General features: G+C 49.6%; 1 protein-coding gene and 1 long non-coding RNA gene across 3 annotated transcripts in view; one reads left to right on the forward strand and one right to left on the reverse strand.

Annotated features, from left to right (window-relative positions):
* Positions 1–10088, forward strand: part of SLC7A8 (solute carrier family 7 member 8) — a 58232-nt gene extending 48144 nt beyond the window's left edge. For both annotated transcript variants that reach the window (XM_084767303.1, XM_084767304.1), the window contains 4 exons: positions 4092–4188; positions 6845–6994; positions 8802–8979; positions 9471–10088. In XM_084767303.1, the coding sequence (XP_084623429.1) occupies positions 4092–4188; positions 6845–6994; positions 8802–8979; positions 9471–9637 (592 nt within the window). In that variant the 3' untranslated portion in view covers positions 9638–10088. The remainder of the gene's footprint in view (positions 1–4091; positions 4189–6844; positions 6995–8801; positions 8980–9470) is intronic.
* Positions 10089–11452: 1364 nt separating this feature from the next.
* Positions 11453–18025, reverse strand: LOC311589050. Its single transcript, XR_014776399.1, has 2 exons — positions 17452–18025; positions 11453–12012 (listed from the first exon to the last, which is right to left on the reverse strand). It is a non-coding gene; the product is annotated as an uncharacterized lncRNA (long non-coding RNA).
* Between the last annotated feature and the right edge of the window lie 1060 nt (positions 18026–19085).

A 19085-nucleotide genomic window follows, 5' to 3' on the forward strand; every position in this document is an offset into this window, starting at 1 on the left:
AGCAGAAAAGGAAACGTTTGCCAGCGAGAGGGCTGGTAGCCACAACCCCAATCCAAAATTCCTTGGAAAGCCAAAAAAACGAGAGTGGGCCCTAGAGGCATCCCCCTGTCCATCCAGGGATCAGGCCCCTCCTGTAAGTCCCTCCCTGCCATCTCGAAAATGGACCTCTGGCTGTATGGCCGTGAAAGGGTGACCATTCATGTGGCTCGTAAGGTTTCTGTGCCCTAAAAGCACTGCTCTATTCAAAAGGTGAGTCTGGGCCCAGCGCTTCCTCCAGCCATGTGACACCTCACAGAGAAGTTCCTATGAGATGACAGGGACTGCCGTGTTTGCAGGGTCCAGAGCAATAAGAGGGAGTATGGGTACCACCTGTGCTGAGGAGGACACACACCACCCACAGCAGCCTCGTGTGCGTGTCACGCAGGAGCCGTGGCCACCTGGAGGCCCTGGCAGAGGGCGGAAGAGCAATGACCCATGAGGCTCCCTGGGATCTGTTGGAGGAGAGTGGCTGGCCACTGTCGCTTTAGTTTGGGGTTTGTCCCTCAGGCAGGCCACGCAGTGGTCTGTATGCATGTAGCATAGTCATGTGTGCATGCAGAGATGCCAGAGATGTGACCTCCCCTCCAAGGCCACCTCTGCTCACCGACTACTTTCTTCCTTCCCTCCTCTCTTTCATCCTTGTATGTCCCAAAGTTCGAATCAGATGGTCCTTGCTGAGCAAGTGGGGTGCGCATGTGTGGTGTGTGTGTGCATGTGCGTGCGTGTGTGTGGTGTGTGAGTGTGTGCATGTGTGTGTGCGTGTGTGTGGTGTGTGAGTGTGTGTGCATGTGTGTGTGTGGTGTGTGAGTATGTGCATGTGTGTGTGTGTGTGTGTGTGTGGTGTGTGTGAGTATGTGCATGTGTGTGTGTGTGTGTGGTGTGTGAGTATGTGCATGTGTGTGTGTGAGTATGTGCATGTGTGTGTGCATGTGTGTGTGTGTGTGTGTGTGTGTGGTGTGTGTGTGTGGTGTGTGAGTATGTGCATGTGTGTGTGCATGTGTGTGTGTGTGTGTGTGTGTGTGTGGTGTGTGAGTATGTGCATGTGTGTGTGTGTGTGTGTGTGTGTGTGTGGTGTGTGAGTATGTGCATGTGTGTGTGTGTGTGTGTGTGTGTGTGTGTGTGTGTGAGTATGTGCATGTGTGTGTGTGTGTGTGAGTATGTGCATGTGTGTGTGCATGTGTGTGTGTGTGTGTGTGGTGTGTGAGTATGTGCATGTGTGTGTGTGTGTGTGTGTGTGTGGTGTGTGTGTGTGTGTGTGTGTGTGTGTGTGTGTGTGTGTGTCTGTGTTTACTAGCACCATCATATTCTCCATTGTCCCCTAGCTGGGGTTGTTTCTTGTGAACCTGACACGGCGCTGTTAGACCTGGACAGTTACACTTGGTCCTTGCTGTGTGTGGAGGAGGAGGAGGCTGTGAATGAGAGGCTGGCTATGTGCATGATGGAGCCCACGGAGCCCCCAGGCTCAATCTCGTGCATGAGGCTGTGCAGGCCTGAAAGGACCGGAGCATGGAAGAAGAGAGGGGCTGCATGTGTCTGCATGAAATCAGGGAAGGTGCCCTGAGAAGGACATGGTGACAACTGCTGGTGGTTACTGGGGGTCACAGCCAGCTCCCATGCTTCTGAGTTACTGCTGTTAGCTCTACCCTGTACACAGAGCATGGAGTGGCGGTTCTTAGACTCCCTCGTCTGCACCAGCTGTGGTAGCACACACCTCCCATCTCAGCTTTCAGAAGGATGAACCAAGTAGGCTAAGACTTCTGGGCCAGCCTGGGCTACACATAGCAAAAGCCTGTGCTCTATCACACTGTCACCTTCCTCTCATCCATGAGAGGCCACTTGCCCTAGAGGAAAGTAAAAGCAGGGCTGAAGAGGTAGGTAGCTCAGCAGGTAAAGGCACTTACTGCCAAGCCTGGTGATCCGAGTTTGACCCCAAATCAACAAACAAACAAACAGGTAAATAAATTAAAATTTTTAGAGACGACATATTATTAACACTAAGATGTAAAGGACTGCTGGCAGTTATAGGATTGTTTTTGGTTGGTGGTGGGTTGTTTTGGCTTTTTGTTTTGTTTGAAAGAGAGATAAAGAGAAAAGAGGGCAGGTGTTGCTTTCAAAGTTACTCTCTCTGTGAGTCTGTGTCTCTCTCTGTCTTCCCCACTATCTCTTCCCCCAGCTAAGGGTATACAGTCCTCATAGTTTTCAGACTGTTAAAAATCACTTTTGTTTTGTTGTTTTGTTTTTGTTTTTCGAGACAAGGTTTCTCTGTGTAGCCTTGGCTGTCCTGGACTCACTTTGTAGACCAGGCTGGCCTCGAACTCACAGTGATCCACCTGCCTCTGCCTCCCAAGTGCTGGGATTAAAGGTGTGCGCCAACACGCCCGGCTAAAAATCACTTTTGATGTATATGACTTTTGCCTGCATGTGTGTCTGTGCACCGAGTGCATGCCTGGCGTCCGCTCAGTCAGGAGAGGGTGTCAGGTCCTCCTGAAAGTGGAACTGTAAATGGTTGTGAGCCACCATATGGCTGCTGGGAATTGAACCCAGCTCTTCTACAAAGCAACAAGTGCTTTTTACCAATGAGCCGGCCCTCTAGCTCTCTCCCCTTTGTGAGACTCGGTCTCTTGTCAGACTGGCCTCAGTGGGAAATCCCTCCCTCAGGCTCAGGGTACTGGGTTCACAGGTGCGTGCCACCATGCCCGGCTCAGGGTCACAGCTTTGTACTCTGCATTTTCGTTCGATGTTAGCCCGTGAGCATATTCTTGCAGAGCCATTTTCTTCCGATGGCCCAGATTCAACTCCCAGCACCCACACGGCGGCTCAACCATCTGTGACGAGCTCCTCCTTCGTCTGGCCTCTGCCGACACTGCGCGCAGACATGCGTGCAGACAGACACCCATACACATGAAATAAAAAGAAAAAAGATCTAAAAGACACTTCATAAGTTTCCATCTTTAGCCAATCTCACCGTCTTAGGCATGCAGAATATTTGCAGTTTGACTCACTGGCAGAGCCCTTGTGTGTCTGTACCTTTCACTTCTCTTTATTATTTGTTTTTTGGTTTGTTTTTGTTTTTAGAAGCCTTGCTGGGACTAGAATACATAGCTCTGAGGGCACAGATTTTAGGTGTAGAGTATGTACAGTAAAATGCCCAAGCCTTAAGTGTGACTGATAAGTTGTGACATTATGGACACCCAAGATGCTCCCGCTCAGAGCCCCTCTGTGCCTCTCACAGGGTCCCACCTGTCCCCTTCCAGGCCACGGCCCTTTCCACTCTACAGAAGCAGCTGCCACTCTCTGAACATGATGAGTCTGTTTTAACGCATTGCACAGGTGGCTCAGAGCTGTGTGCCAGGGAATTGAAACCCTCAAGGACAAGAAGGCTCTTACTTAGAGGAGAGAGGCAGCCAGGCAGTGCGATGAACAAGAATTTCAGAATTCAGGAAGTGGAGGCAGGAGATCGGATCGGGAATTCAAGGCCCGTCTTGGCAGCAGAGATGTTCAAGGCCAGACAGGCTGCATGGGAACGTGTCTCAAAGAACCAAAAATTAAAAATGAGAGCTGGGCATGGTGGCACATGCCTTTAATCCCAGCACTCGGGAGGCAGAGGCAGGCGGATCAATATGAGTTGGAGACCAGCCTGGTCTACAAAGAGAGTTCTAGGACAGCCAGGGCTACACAGAGAGACCCTGTCTCAAAAAACAAAAAACAAACAAACAGACAAAAACACACACAAAAAAGAACAAAAATGAGGGCAGAGAAACTGTTCTTGTAGCCTTGTAGATGTGAGGAGTGATTCGGAGTGACAGTACAGTGCCCTGGGCCAGCCAGATCATACTGTCTCCACATGCCCAGGATCTGTCCGCCTATCCCTCCCCTGCCTCTGGTTTGCCTGTGCCTGCATTTGAACATAAAGCTGGAAAGTGTGTACACAAAGACAGGTTCCTAGCTGGTGGAGGGTGCTGCCACGCAGGCCAAAGGTGGGCATGGATGAGATAGCCTCGGTTTAGTGGTTCCCAGGCGATCCCAGGCTGACCACCTTTTCTCCCTGCCAGGCTGTTCTTTGCTGGAGCCAGAGAAGGCCACCTTCCCAGCGTGCTGGCCATGATCCACGTGAAGCGCTGCACCCCGATCCCAGCACTGCTCTTCACAGTAAGCCCCCACCCCACACCCCACACCACCCACCCTCGATGCTGCCGCTGGCCTTGCACAGACCCTCCCCTCCCTGCTGCTGCCACTGGCCTTGCACGGACCCCCCCTCTTCCCCCCCCCTCACTGCTGCCACTGGCCTTGCACGGATCTCCCCTCTTCCTCCCCCCACTGCTGCCACTGGCCTTGCACGGATCTCCCCTTCCCCCCCTACCCCGCTGCTGCCGCTGGCCTTGCATGGACCCTCCCCTCGCTTTGTGCCTAGCCTTGGTTGAGAGCCACACTGTCTGTGCATATGTACCTGTCACCCATCTGGTCTAGTTCTGCCTTTCAGTCGGCCCTAGCTAAGTTGGCACATGTGGCCACTGGCTTTATAAATGCCAAGGGATATAATTAGGAAAGATCCTGGCTCTAAAATACCCACAGCACTCAGCCTGGCTCATTTTCATCTTCCCATCCTATTGGATCAGACTGAAAAGATGTGGGATGCCGCAGCCTTGCCAAAATGTTCCTCTGCCCCTGGACTTACTGGCACAGCTGCTGGGGTACAGCTCTGAACCCTGGCTGTTCGCTCTCCCAATACCATCACCAGCTTCCTGTCCTAGGGTACCCTGCCAGCATCTTGGAAAGTGCCATCAACATAAATCTAGTTCAGGGTACCCCTGATTTAAAAAAACAAACAAATAAAGAGGAAAACTCAAAAACTGAAGGTAGGGGAAAAGGCAACTTTAAATAAGAAAGAAAAAAAAAGGCAGAAATATTTAGAGCAGTGGTTTTCAACCTGTGGGTCCCAACCCCCACAGAGGTCCCACGTTAAATACTCTGAATATCATATCTGTGTTACAGTTCGTAATGGTGGCAAAATAACAGTTATAAAGCAGCAGCAAAATAATGTTTATGGTTGGGGGTCACCACAACATGAGGAATTGTATTAAAGGGTTGAAGTGTTGGGAAGGTTGAAAAACCACTGATTTAACCAGGCCTGGTGGCACACACCTTTAATCCTAGCACTCGGGAGGCAGAGGCAGGTGAATCACTGTGAGTTTGGGGCCACTGGCTCTACAAAGCGAATCCAGGACAGCCAAGGCTACACAGAGAAACCGTGTCTCAAAAAACAAACAAACAAACAAACAAACAGAAAGAAAGAAAGAAAGACCACTGATTTAATGAGTTAAAAGGAGCAAAGACTTGTCCTCTTTAATTTTTTGGAATTAATTTAATTTTCCTTCTGAATCTTGAATAAAACATTACAAATTATGTTGAGCCAGACACGGTGCCAGAGACCTTTAATCCCAACAATCAGGAGGCAGAGGCAGATGCAGACAGATTTCTGAGTTTAAAGCCAGCTGCACAGCAAGTCCCAGGCCAGCCAGGGCTAAGTAGTGAGACCCTGTCACAAAACAACAACAATAAAAATTACTTTGATCCCCGAGAAAGGGGGTCAAGAGAAGTCAAGGTAGTGGAGCTCCCTGGGAGAAGTCCAGAGTGTTTCAGAGGCAGCATAAAGGCCATCTTGATTGGGCAGTTGCACAAAGCCAGGGACGAGGACAGGCAGTATTTCCTTGAGCCGCAGCACAGCTTTTTCTCAGCTGTGACTTGCAGTACTATGACTGCAAGGCAAATACAGTGAGAATCTGGCCCGTTTGCCTACTAAAACCTTGTCAGCATTGCATCTCATGGGAAAACTAAGCCTCTCGCTGGCCTACACAGAAGGACATAGTTCATTCCCAGAGAGCCACAGAGATGACGTTGAAGTTGGAAAATGACTTCCATCGGGAAAGCCCCATAGAGCTGTTATTGGCTTACATGGGTTTGTATTTGTAGAATACCGAGAAAACAACCTGACTATGTTTAGTTGTTTAATCATATTTTAAAGGGGAAAATGAATTAGGCCACTCAGCCCAGAGAAAATGGTAAGAAGAACAAAGCTTTACTTCTCAGTTAGCAAGCTCCCTAAGGGGACAAAAGACCGAGAAGAAATAAATTAGCTTGAGCCATAATCGAAAGTGAAATATGACGAGATGAGGGCTTCCCAGAGCCAATCCAGGCGTCCCCCCTGAATGAGCACTCCCCATACCGTAACACTGCTTACATACCCTGATTTTACTCCTGTACTAAGAAGGCCAGATATGGCCTGGAGAGATGGCTCAGAGGTTAAGAGCACTGACTGCTCTTCCAGAGGTTCTGAGTTCAATTCCCAGCCACCACATGGTGGCTCACAACCATCTATAATGTGATCTGATGCCCTCTTCTGGTGTGCAGGTGTCCATGCTGGCAGAGAACTGTATACGTAAAAATAAATAAATAAATCTTTAAAAAAAAAAAAAAAAAAAGAAGGCCAGATATGATGGCACCCAGGAAGCAGAGGCAGGTGGATCACTGTGAGTTTGAAGCCAGGCTGGTGTCCATACATAGCAAGTTCCAGGACAGCCAAAGCTACATAGAGAGATCTTGTCTCAAGAAAGCCAGAAAGAAGTTCCTCACAATAAAGGTATATAGTCCATTCTGGGCTACTCAAGGTGGCTGTGAGTCCCCCTCCCGAGAGTTCCACCAAAGGAGCAGGAGCACACCTGGCCCGGAGGCGGCGGCGGAGAATAGGCCCTAATGCGTGCGCCTCTTCTCCAGTCTCCAATGCCTTCCTTCGCCTTCACCCCTCCAGTGCCTCTCCACCCTGCTGATGCTGGTGACCAGTGACATGTACACGCTCATCAACTACGTGGGCTTCATCAACTACCTCTTCTACGGGGTTACGGTTGCGGGGCAGATAGTCCTTCGCTGGAAGAAGCCTGACATTCCCCGCCCCATCAAGGTGAGAGGATCTTACTTGGAGACCCTAACCCTTTCTCTGCCTCCTCCAGCTGCAGCGCAGACCGAAGCTCCGCGGCTCTTGGCCGTGTGTGCCCGGGACAGCCTTTTCCCCTTCTTCCCTCTTCAATCTTACAATCTAGGTGGTTTTCTGGATTCCCTTATCTCCTCTGTTCCTCCAACGTCTGGGTTCCCTACACTTGGCCTCTGTCCCGAAATGAGTCTCTTTTCCATCTGCTTGTAAAAATTCTAACCACTGGCCAAATGGGTCTCAAGAATTTTCTCTCTCTTGAAGCTTTCCAGTCTATGTCTAAAGTCCTTGCTTTTCAAACTGCCAAGACTAAGCACAGTAGGAATTCAGTTCCCAGCAACCACATGGTGGCTCACAACCATCAATAATGTACTCTGACGCCCTCTTCTGGTGTGCAGGTGTACATGCAGGCAGAGCACTGTATACGTAAAAAATAAATAAATCTTTAAAAAAAAAAAATAAAAGGCCAGATATGATGGCACTCAGGAAGCAGAGGCAGGTGGATCACTGTGAGTTTGAAGCCAGCTGGTGTGCATACATAGCAAGTTCCAGGACAGCCAAAGCTACATAGAGAGATCTTGTCTCAAGAAAGCCTCAGTAGGAGGCTTGTCTTAGTAGGAGCCTCAGTGAATTCAACAAACAAACAAACAAAAAAACCCTGATAATTGTTTATTCTCAGAACAAGTTATACTGGACAGCTGAGCTCTCTTGCGACTGGATAGGGCCTGGAGCTACTTGAGAACTCAGTCCTAGAAGCACAGACAAGATACTTCTAGATTCTTCCCACCAAGAAAGGACTGTTCCAGATCTCTCAGTTCCCCATTGACGTTTTCACTGTCGCTTATCTCCTGATCCTAAAAAACCTCCCGGAGGGAAGGAAAGATAGATAACCTCATCTCCCGCTTCTGAAGGGAGCACAGAGGGAAGTAGACAGCCGAAGCAGCCACCCCTAAATCAGGAAGACCATCTTCCTGATACCCAGCACCCGTGGTGAGCAGGAAGTCACGCCTGTGGAACCAGTGTTTCCTTCTGAACAAAACGCAGGCCAGGCCCTAGCCAGCCTTGTGTCCTCTTAGCGTTCCTGATCTCCTGGGACTAAGCAGTTTTCTCTTCTCCGATTGCCTGATAGAAATAACCTGAGGCTGGGCAGTGGTGGTGCACACCTTTAATCCCAACACTTGGGAGGCAGAGGCAGGCGAATCATTGTGAGTTCGAGGCCAGCCTGGTCTACAAAGTGAGTCCAGGACAGCCAAGGCTACACAGAGAAACCTTGTCTCAAAAAACAAAAAAGAAAAAAAGAAAAAAAAGAAATAACCTGAGGCTGATCCTATAGAAATATAAATAAAGTGAGTGCAGAGCACTGCCCTGGTGCATCAAGATGAGGCCTGGCCTGGAAGTGGGTGTGAACACAGGAGTCAAAACAGATCCAGGTCATTTTCCTTCCGGCCTCTCCTCCCAAGGACCTCTGCAAGTACACACTAATTATCCTAACCAGAGTCTCAACACCTGGGCCTTCCCTGCTACCCACAGGGACTTGCGTGAGTCATAAGGTCTTATCTGACCACACTGGGAGGGACATGAACAATCAAGATCCTTACTTCCCTTGTCCCACCACCCAATTTCACCAGCATCTGTTGATACAGTACCTAGGAGGGCCTAGGACACAGTGCTAAGTGCGGCTCGGCCACTGCCCTCAAGGATGAGGGTGAAGAAGACAAAGGATGCCCTCATCCTGGTGGGCACTGAGCGCCATGTAACTCACAGTACATCTGTTCCACAGATCAACCTGCTGTTTCCCATCATCTACTTGCTGTTCTGGGCCTTTCTGCTTATCTTCAGCCTGTGGTCGGAGCCAGTAGTGTGTGGCATTGGCCTGGCCATCATGTTGACCGGAGTACCTGTCTACTTCCTGGGCGTGTACTGGCAACACAAACCCAAATGTGTCAGTGACTTCATTGGTAAGTGGCGGCCAGAGAGAGGATCTCTTGGGGGAGGCACAAAGCAGTCTGTCTGGGGGAGCCCTACCAGGATCAGGAAGCTGAGGTTCACCTTGAGTCCACAGGGCTTCCAGTTCAGGGCCAGGAACGGCAGGTATCTTCCAAAGACCTCTAGGGAGAGAAGACAAGCTAGCATCCCCACACAGACCTTAGGCAACCCACCAGGCAGCCATCAGGAGCCACTAACAGGTCAGCTTGAGACTCAGTTGCAGACCCTGGAAATGGGGGCAGGCAGGGCAGTAGACACAGAGAAAGTGAAAGGCTAGAGCCTCGGTGAACGAGAGGTAGCCATCAGATAAGGCAGAACGAGGACAAGCTGGTCTCCAAAAGCTACTGGCTAGTCAGAGGTCAAAGCTGAGATGGAAGAGTCGGGGGCCAGAGCGAGGCCTGACTGGTGGGGTGGGCACTAAGCACTGAACGCTGACCTGGCTTCTGTGCTGTTTCTCCCACAGAGTCACTGACCTTAGTGAGTCAGAAGATGTGCGTGGTCGTGTACCCTCAAGAGGAGGACTCGGGGACGGAGGAGGCAATTGATGACATGGAGAAGGAGCAACAGAAGCCTATCTTCCAGCCTACTCCTGCTGAGACCCAGGACTCAGAGGAGCAGCCCCAGCCCTGAAGACTGCCAGCCCTCTAACTGACCACGCCCCCTTCATCCTTTTTACCCTGCATCCCTGCCTAGGTCCTCCAAATACACACACACACACACACACACACACTTATACTTCTGTCAGGCAGGGGCAAGACCTCAATGTCCACAGAGAAAAGTTCTAAACAAAGACACTGGCCTTTGTACCCAAAGAACCCGCTTCCAGCACCTAGGCCCACGGTCAAGGTCAGTGCACCGGGGGCCTGCACACACCCTAGGGGTTGGAGGAGAGCAGAGGTGCCATGGGTACCCTGGGCCCATGCCCTTTTAGGTGCCTCTAAGAAACCTGGGCTCACTGCTGTTTCTTCTCCCTATTTCTGAGCCCAGGTGAAACTTCAGCTAGGAAAGAGCGGACACAGTGAGTTAGTTGGGGAAGGCAAATCAAACAAAGGTGTCACCGCTAACAGTCAGCTGGAGAGACTCAAGATGCCTCTTCATTCACCAGGGACCCCAAAAGACAGAGGGCTCACTTCTCTCTCTGCCTTCCTCTCCACCCTGTACCACCCCCACTCCACTGCCCAGCCTCTACCCTGTCCCCCCACCCGACCCACTCACCCCTCCTCCCCCACTGAGCTAAGGACCAAGAAGGAGGACTGACACGCCCCCGCCCCCACCCCCCCACCCCCCCCACCCCACCACCACCCCCCACCCACCACCACCACCACCACCACCACACACACACACACCCCCCCCCCCCCCCCCCCCCGGCTCTAAGCAAGGCTTGTGGAATACATAGGGAAGGCTCAGACTGCAGAAGGCAAACCCAGTCCCCACCCCCGCCCCCGCCCCTACCCCTGCCCCTGCCCCTGCCTCCTGTCCCCTTGTGGTGCCAAAACTCCCTGAAGCCAGAAAGACTTCGTATGTTCAGTCTAATAGACATCTCTCTCTTAAGGGCAAAGCGCTTAGCTCCCCCCCTCCCCCTGTGAGAGAGCAGCGGCCCTCTTGTCCCAGCATCTCTCCCCCGCCACCACCACCACCACACACAGCACTGCTGGCCACCCCACCCTTTTTCTCCCCTGGACCTTGGCTCAAGGACCAGGTATAAAGGATCTCCAAATCCTTCTGGCCTGAAATTAAGAGTCAAACCAGCCTTAAGTCATCTCCCATCCAAGAACTGGGCCTAAAAAATGCTCCCTATTTCTAACCTTCAAGACAGCCCTGCCCTTAAATGCCCTCCCTGGAAGGAAGACGGTTCCCCCTCCCCAGAGCTGCTCAGCCCTCACCCTGGGGAGACCGTGGTGGGGGTGGGGGGTGGGGGGTGTGACGAGGACTCTGAAGGCCAGTTCCTCTCCCCTCCCCCAACTCAAATGATCCCACTGCCATCCTGCCATTCCATATTTGGGACAACACGGAAGGGCAGTGACAGAACGACACTCACTTTGGAGACCGCTTCCAGGAGAGCGGCTGGCCTGTGCTCTACAGGGAGGTGACAGTGTCTGCCTCATCCTGGCAGCCTCAGCAGCTGCTGTGCTAAGTACGAGATCCTTTGATCACAGAGCAAGACCCCAACCCCATTCTACCTTTTCCAACTGGAATACCCAAGGGCCTTTTCCTGGCTGGGGCAGGTCCCCCCAACTTCCCACTTAACTCCTAACCGGTGACAGGCTGGGTTTGGCCCCTCAGCATACAGTGCAGGCAGGCTGTGGGGCCTCTGGGGGACCAGGGACCATCTCTCCATCCCTTTCCTCTCACTCCTCCAGCCTCTACCCAGCCCTCCCTTAACTATTATCTCTCTCTCTGTCTCTCTCTCTCTTTTTTTTTTAAGTGGATGCCTTACTTTTTGGATAACTATTTTTGAAGCTGGTGTTTCTATTTCTTTTGGATTTTTTTTTTTTTTTAATGTATGGTGGTTTGGGGGCAGAGGTAGAACCTTAATAGTCTGTCACTGAGTTCATTTAGGTTTTAAATTGTATTGGTCTGTTTTGTGGAGTGTTTTCATGTAATAAAATTTTAAATGGAAATGAAGCGATTTCCCCTTTTTTCTTGTTTTTGTTTTGTTTTTGTTTTTGTTTTTGTTTTTGAGGCAAGGTTTCTCTGTGTAGCCTTGGCTGTCCTGGTGCTGGGATTGCAGGTGTGCACCACTGCGCCTAGCTGTGATTTCCATTTAAATGAGTTTAATTTTCACCGAATCAGATGACTTCTGAATCAGTCAATGGCCATTTTCATTTAGTCCAGGTTCCTTCCAGGACTGTGTTCCTGAAAGCCTTGGTTGTCACCTTCCAGCAGGCCCAGGATAAAGCTACAGATAGGACACGGAGCCTGTGCCTTCTTACAATTGCCTCTTGTCCCGTCTGTGGAGTCCTGAAGGGTTGCTGAGTTCCCACTCTGTGAGCCATCCTGAGACCCTGCAAGCAAGGTATGAAGTAGAGCTTGTCACTCCAACAGCGAGACATAGGTCAGGGACCAGCACCAGGCTAAGGCCAGGAAGGCAAAGATGGGGCAATACCTCCAAGCTTTGTGTGCTGTGGAGAGAGCCCCAGAGGGTCCATCTGTTGGGAAATGAGGCTTGTCCACCCGGCTGAGCAGAAGCACCTCAGAGGATAATTGCTGGAAGGATGGTTACTAGGCCGGGACTAGAAAAAAGAAGGTATTATGGGGTGTGTGTGTGTGTGTGAGAGAGAGAGAGACGCGTGTACACTCACATTCCACAGCACATGTGTGGAGATCAAAAAACAATTTGCAGGAGCTGGTTCTCTCTTTCCACCGTGTGGGGCTCAGGGGGTCTAACTTGGGTCAAGATTGTCAACAAGTGTCATTTTTTTTTTTTTTTGAGACAGGGTTTCTCTGTGTAGCCTTGGCTGTCCTGGACTCACTTTGTAGACCAGGCTGGCCTCGAACTCACAGTGATCTGCCTGCCTCTGCCTCCCGAGTGCTGGGATTATAGGCGTGCGCCACCATGCCTGGCTAACAAGTATCATTTTTCTGGCCCCTAGAAAGTTTTTTTTAAAGAATTAGTTAAAAAAAAAAAACAGCAGAAAGACTCAGATGGTATATATTCACTTATATCAGGACACTAGCCTAAGGGGCATGTCCCATGAAAGTCTTCACTTACCAGGAAAGTGGGTCAGAGGGGAGGACATCCTATTGGGTCTCTAGGGGAGAGAAGCATGGGAGAATGGGGAAATAGAAGGATCCAGAGAGTCCTAGAAACCTACAAGAATAACATTATGATGGGCAGTAAACTTCGAACCCTACCCAGACCTAGCCAATGGACAGGACATTCTCCACTGTTGAGTGGAGAGTGGGGTCTGACTTTCACACAAACTCTGGTGTCCCATATTTGACCACGTCCCCTGGATGGGAAGGCCTGGTGGCACTCAGAGGAAGGATAGCAGGCTACCAAGAAGAGACTTGATACCCTATGAACATATACAGGGGAGGAGGTCCCCCTCAGTCACAGTCATAGGGGAGGGAAGTAAGGGGAAAATGGGAAGGAGGGAGGAATGGGAGGATACAAGGGATGGGATAACAATTGAGATGTAATATGAACCATCTCTCAAGACCCTTTTTTGGTTTTGAGATGGGGTCCCACTGTGTAGCCAAGACCAACCTATAACTCTTTGTGTAGACCAGATTGGCCTCATCTACAGAGATCTGCCTGCCTCTGCCTCCCAAGTTCTGGGAATAAAAGTGTGTGCTACTACATACAGGTTATTTACTCATTTTTTTTGAGAAAGGGTCCCGCTCTATAACTTAGGCTGACCTCAAACTCATAGCAATTCTCCTGCCTCAATCTTCAATATACTGGGATTAATTCTAATTCAGGAAATGTGGTCACTGTGCTTAGGAATTTTATGCCAAATAAATACTAGCTAAAGTCACCTGAGAGGGAGAAACCTCAATTAAGAAAATGCTTTCATGGGGGCTGGAGAGATGGCTCAGAGGTTAAGAGCACTGCTTGCTCTTCCAAAGGTCCTGAGTTCAATTCCCAGTGACAACATGGTAGCTCACAACCATCTATAATGAGATCTGGTGCCCTCTTCTGATATTATTCAGGCAAAACACTGTATACTTAATAAATACGTAAAATCTTTAAAAAAAGAAAGAAAGGCAGGCCTGTGTGGTGGCGCACATCTTTAATCCCAGCACTCGGGAGGCAGAAGCAGGCGGATCTCTGTGAGTTCGAGGCCAGCCTGATCTACAAAGAGAATCCAGGACAGCCAAGGCTACACAAAGAAACCCTGTCTTGAAAAACAGAAAGAAAGAAAGAAAGAAAGAAAGAAAGAAAGAAAGAAAGAAAGAAAGAAAAAGAAAATGCTTCCCATAAGGGTGTGGTAGCACATGTCTTTAATCCCAGCACTCAGGAGGCAGAGGCAGGTGGATCACTATGAGTTCGAGGCCAACCTGGTCTACAAAGCGGAGTCCAGGACAACCAGGGCTACACAGAGAAACCCTGTCTCAAAAAGGCAAAAACAAAAACAAAAACAAAAGATAGTCACCATTATTAGAAAGATTACAGAGAAATATCTCAGTCTATCCTCAAAGAGTAAAACAGGGCTATGGATGTTTAGCCCAGTTGGTAAATGGCTGACGAGCATGCCTGATGCCCTGGTTCAACCCACCAGAGACGGAGACAGAGACAGAGACAGAGAGAGATATTGACTGAGAGAGGGGGGAGGAGAGAGAGAGAGAGAGAGGGAGAGGGAGAGAGAGAGAGAGCACGCGAGCATAGTAGCTGAAACCCAGCATTTTGAAAGGTGATCAAAAGTTTAATGTCCAGGCTGGACAGATGGCTCAGCAGTTAAGAGCACCAGTTCGTCTTCATAAGTTCAGCCCCCAGGCCACACGTGGCAATTAAACCATCCATACCTGTGGTTCTAGAGGATCTGGTACCTTCTTCTGGCCTCTGAGAGTAGCAGGCATGAATGTGTCACACAAACAAATGTAGACAACACACCATACACATAAAATAAAAATAAATCTTACCAGGCAGTAGTGGTGCATACCTTTAATCCCAACACTCGGGAGACACGGGCAGGCAGATCTCTGTCTGAATTTGAGGCTATCCTAGTCTACACAGTGAGTTCCAGGACAGCCAGGGTCACACAGAGAAACCCTGTCTTGAAAAAACAAACTAAAATCTTTTTTTAAAGTATTTATTTATTACATATACAGTGTTCTACCTGCATGTACATCTGCAGGCCAGAGGAGGACATCAGATCACATTATAGAAGGTTGTGAACCACCATGTGGTTGCTGAGAATTGAACTCAGGACCTCTGGAAGAGCAGTCAGTGCTCTTAACCACTGAGCCATCTCTCCAGCCCACAAACTAAAATCTTTAAAAAAAAAAAAAATGAATTGGACACTAGCGGTGGGATTCATAAGACTCTGTCTCAAAAAAAAAAAAAGTGGGCAACCTGTTGGAGCAGCAAGGGTGTTTGTCACTGAACCCGACAGCCTGGGACCCATATGTTAGAAAGAGAAAAGCAACTCCCGAATGTTTCATCTGTCCTCGACAACACTGTGTGGCATATGCACAAACAAGTAAAACCTGATTTTTAAAAAAAAATAGACTGGGGATGATACAGTTGGTATTTTAGAGCTCACACTGCTCCTGCAGAGGACCAGGGTTCCACTCCCATCACCCACATCTGGTGGCTCAGCATCACCTACAATTCCAGCCGCCAGAGTCAATGCGACTGATGTGTTCATGTGCAGATTCCACACACACTTAAAGAATAAACACAATAAATCTTTTTAAAAGTTGCACCCCGTGGGGCTGTGGGGAATGACTTGGTGGTAAAGAGCACTGGCTGCTCTTCCAGAAGTCCTGAGTTCAAATCCCAGCAACCACATGGTGACTCACAACCATCCATAACTGTAGTTCAATGGGATCCGATGCCCTCTTCTGGTGTGTAGATCTAAAGTCAGACAAAACACCTGTATACATAAATAAATAAATCTTTTTAAAATTTGCATTCCGGGGAAAAGAAGCCAAGAATGAGTATGTTCTATCCTCTTGCAGTTTAGGGACCATCTCTGTGTCCGTCCCCGCCCTGTGGGGCTCCCAGTCTGGACCACAAGCTTCCACTGGCAGGGTCAACTGCCGGAGCCTACACAGGACCTCATCTTTTGTGCTCAAAATGCCTGTTTGAAAAAATGAAAAAATAGCCAAGCTGAGAATGGTGGTGCATGCTTATGATCCTCCTTGGAAGAAAGAGGCAGGATTGATGAGTTCAAAGTCATTTTTTTAGCTAGTGAATTTAAAGCCAGCCTAGGCTAGATCCTGTTTTCTTTTTCTTTCTTTCTTTCTTTTTTTAAGCACACTATCAGGCATGGTGGTGCATTCCTTTAATCCCAGCACTCTGGAGGTAGAGGCAGGTGGATCTCTGTGAGTTCGAGCCTAGCCTGGTCTACAAGGAGAGTGCCAAGACAGTCAAGGCTACATAGAGGAACCTTGTCTCGAAAAACAAAAACAAAAAAACAAAACAAAACAAAAAAGGCCAGAGATGATTCTGCTGATAACGACACTTACCTACAAGCCTGATAACTGGAGTTTTCTCCCTGAGAGTCACATGACCGAAGGAGGAAACTGACTCCCACAAATTGTGCTCTGGAATATACACATGTGGCACAGGAGAGATGCCTCAGGAATTATGAACACTTGCTCTTGCAGAGGACCCAGGTTCAGTTCCCAGCACCTACCTGGTGCCTCGACCACCCCTAACTCCAGCTCCAGGGGATCAGATCCCCTCCTCTGACCATCATAGGCACCAGGGGATCCACCGCCCACTCCTGGCCTCCTTAGGCACTGCTCACACCAAGTGTAGAGACATACATGCAGGCAAAACACCCATACACATAAAATAAAATGAAAGACAAAAGGGAAACCAAAGAAAATCTTTACAAATAAATAAATATAGCTCAGCAGTGGTGGCACAGCCCCTTATCCCCAGCACTTGGGAGGCAGAGGCAGGTGGATCTCTGTGAGTTTGAGGCCAGCCTGGTCCAGGAGAGCCAGGGCTACACACAGAGAAACTGTCTCAAAAAAAAATATATATATATATATATATAATAAATAAACAAATGTTTAAAAATAATCCAAGTTTATTTGTTTCTATTGTTATTGTTTTGTTTTGTTTTGTTTTTGGTTGGTTGGTGGGTTTTTCAAGACAGTGTTTTCTCTCTATTAGCATGGACTGACTAGCTTGAAACCAGGTTGGCCTCAAATTCATGGAGATCCACCTGCCTCTCCAGTGCTAGAATTAGAAGCATGCAGCCACCACACCCGCATGGGTTTTCTGTTATTTAAAACCCAGATATTTTAAATGCTTGACAACCAAGGCAGCAGGAGTAGGAGCAGTGGAGAGGTCAGGGAGGGGAAGGAGGAGGCTGAGCCTTCCCTGAGTTAGTTGCTTCACACACACTAGCATTTTCAAAGTGCGAACAACCTCCTGAGGCAGCCATTACTGCTGCCATTTTACAGGAGCTTGACCAGGGCCAGAGAGCCAGTGAGTGACATCCAGTTCCCTCTTCACAGTCACGCCATGCATTTGCCCTATGGGGAAGCCTTAGTGGCAGTCCTGGAGAGACGCCTGTCACAAGTCGCTGAGATAATATACATTCATTGTTTTAATTAATGCAAACAGGTAGCCACTGCAGTAGCAACAGGAAACCGATCCCGCTGAGCCTGAGCGAGGGAAGGCTTCGTTCCCCTCCTGAGTAAGAACCTCCCAGTCTTTAGGTGGCACTGCCGTCCCATCTCGGTCCCTGCTTTCCCAAGCCCTTCTCTTGCTTTTCTATCTAGACCCCCTAATACCTCGGTTACTAGGCAACGCTAACCTGAGCCTGCAGGCAGCGCCAGCTCCGCCAGTCCAGTCACCTGCACCGCTTATTTCTCTGGGACATAAGCTGCAGATTTTCTCATTTCCTGCTGGCTTTATCTGTACGCCTCCCGCAGGGAATTCAGCGCTGCCCTGTAGCTCTCCCCCTGCCCACGGCAGCCACCTAGGCAGAAGGAGAGTCCCTGAGTCACACAGCAACACCCACTCCAGCCTTCCATCCTCAGGGACATTTCAAGAACATGCCTGCAAGCCCTTTCGGAGACCAACAAGACTGGAGCTCGTGTACAGCTCAGCCTCGCCCCCCCCCCTTATTTTCCGAGATGATAAAATTAGGATAAAAATACTGCTTTGGCTCCCCCTCCTTGGCTCACAGCAAAGCGGTCAGCATGCAAGAGTGTAGGTTTCATCGACTGAAAAGAGCAGTACTTTATCAGACGGCGCAAGGCTCACCCATTATCGTTACTCCACACCCGAGGAGGGGACAGAAGTTCTCTTTGAGACAGGTCCTGGCACTAGTCCCCTTAGCCTTCCCACCCTATCGGCAACCTGACTGAGAATCCCCATCCTGTCTACGCTCCCTCTTCCTGCTTCCCAGAGCAGAGCTGTCAGGGCTGGTGTCAAAGTTGAGAAAGCCTGACCCCTGCTGTCCACCTGATTCCAAACCATCGCGGTCTCAAAAGTCTAGAATTTGGAAACCAATATCGTCCCCTAGTGGCCATAAATAGCGGCAGGTCACAAATTGAAATCTCTTAGCTTGGACAGGGAGCGGTGGGCCAGAGAGCAGAAATCGCCCCACGACTTCTGGTGCTCTGTGTCTAAGATGCGGGTGGCTCTCCTCCTGCTTGGCCAGGGCCATTGGAGGAAGCAAATGTGGCCATGCTTCAGGCTGTGCTCAGAGCTTGCAGGGCAGACTGTGGCGTTGGAAGGGATGGGATTAAGGATTCTGTCAAGGATACCTTGTCTGACGCGAGGGCAAGTCACATTTGCAATTTTATTTTAGTGTTCAATGACGTATGCAAGCTCTCTCTAAGCTTACCCTGACTATGGCCTCTTACAGTTACCTGGTCCTCAGAATACCCAGCTTAGAAAATGTTCTGATGCCAGGCGGTGGTGGCGCATGCCTTTAATCCCAGCACTCGGGAGGCAGAGGCAGGCGGATCGCTGTGAGTTCGAGGCCAGCCTGGTCTACAAAGTGAGTCCAGGACAGCCAAGGCTACACAGAGAAACTCTGTCTCAAAAAACCAATAAATAAATAAATAAGTAAGTTCTGGTTCTTAGAGCTGGAGAAATGGCTCAGTGGTTAAGAGTACTTCCAGAGGACCTGAGTTTGGCTTCAAGCACCCACGGTGTATGCCTCACAACTGCCTGTAATTCCAGCTCCAGGAGATCTGATATCTGTGGCTTCCATGGACAGACACACACACACACACACACACACACACATACACACACACATACTGTGTTGTTGTGGTGGTGGTGCTTTCAAGACAGGGTCTCTGTGTAGCCTTGGCTGTCTTGGACTCACTTTGTAGACCAGGCTGGCCTTGAACTCACAGAGATCCACCTTGCCTCTGCCTCCCGGAGTGCTAGGATTAAAGGCGTGCACCATCACGCCCAGCCAACACACACACA

Source organism: Acomys minous, assembly GCF_964271855.1.
Source record: "Acomys minous genome assembly, chromosome: 18".
Taxonomy (NCBI): domain Eukaryota; kingdom Metazoa; phylum Chordata; class Mammalia; order Rodentia; family Muridae; genus Acomys; species Acomys minous.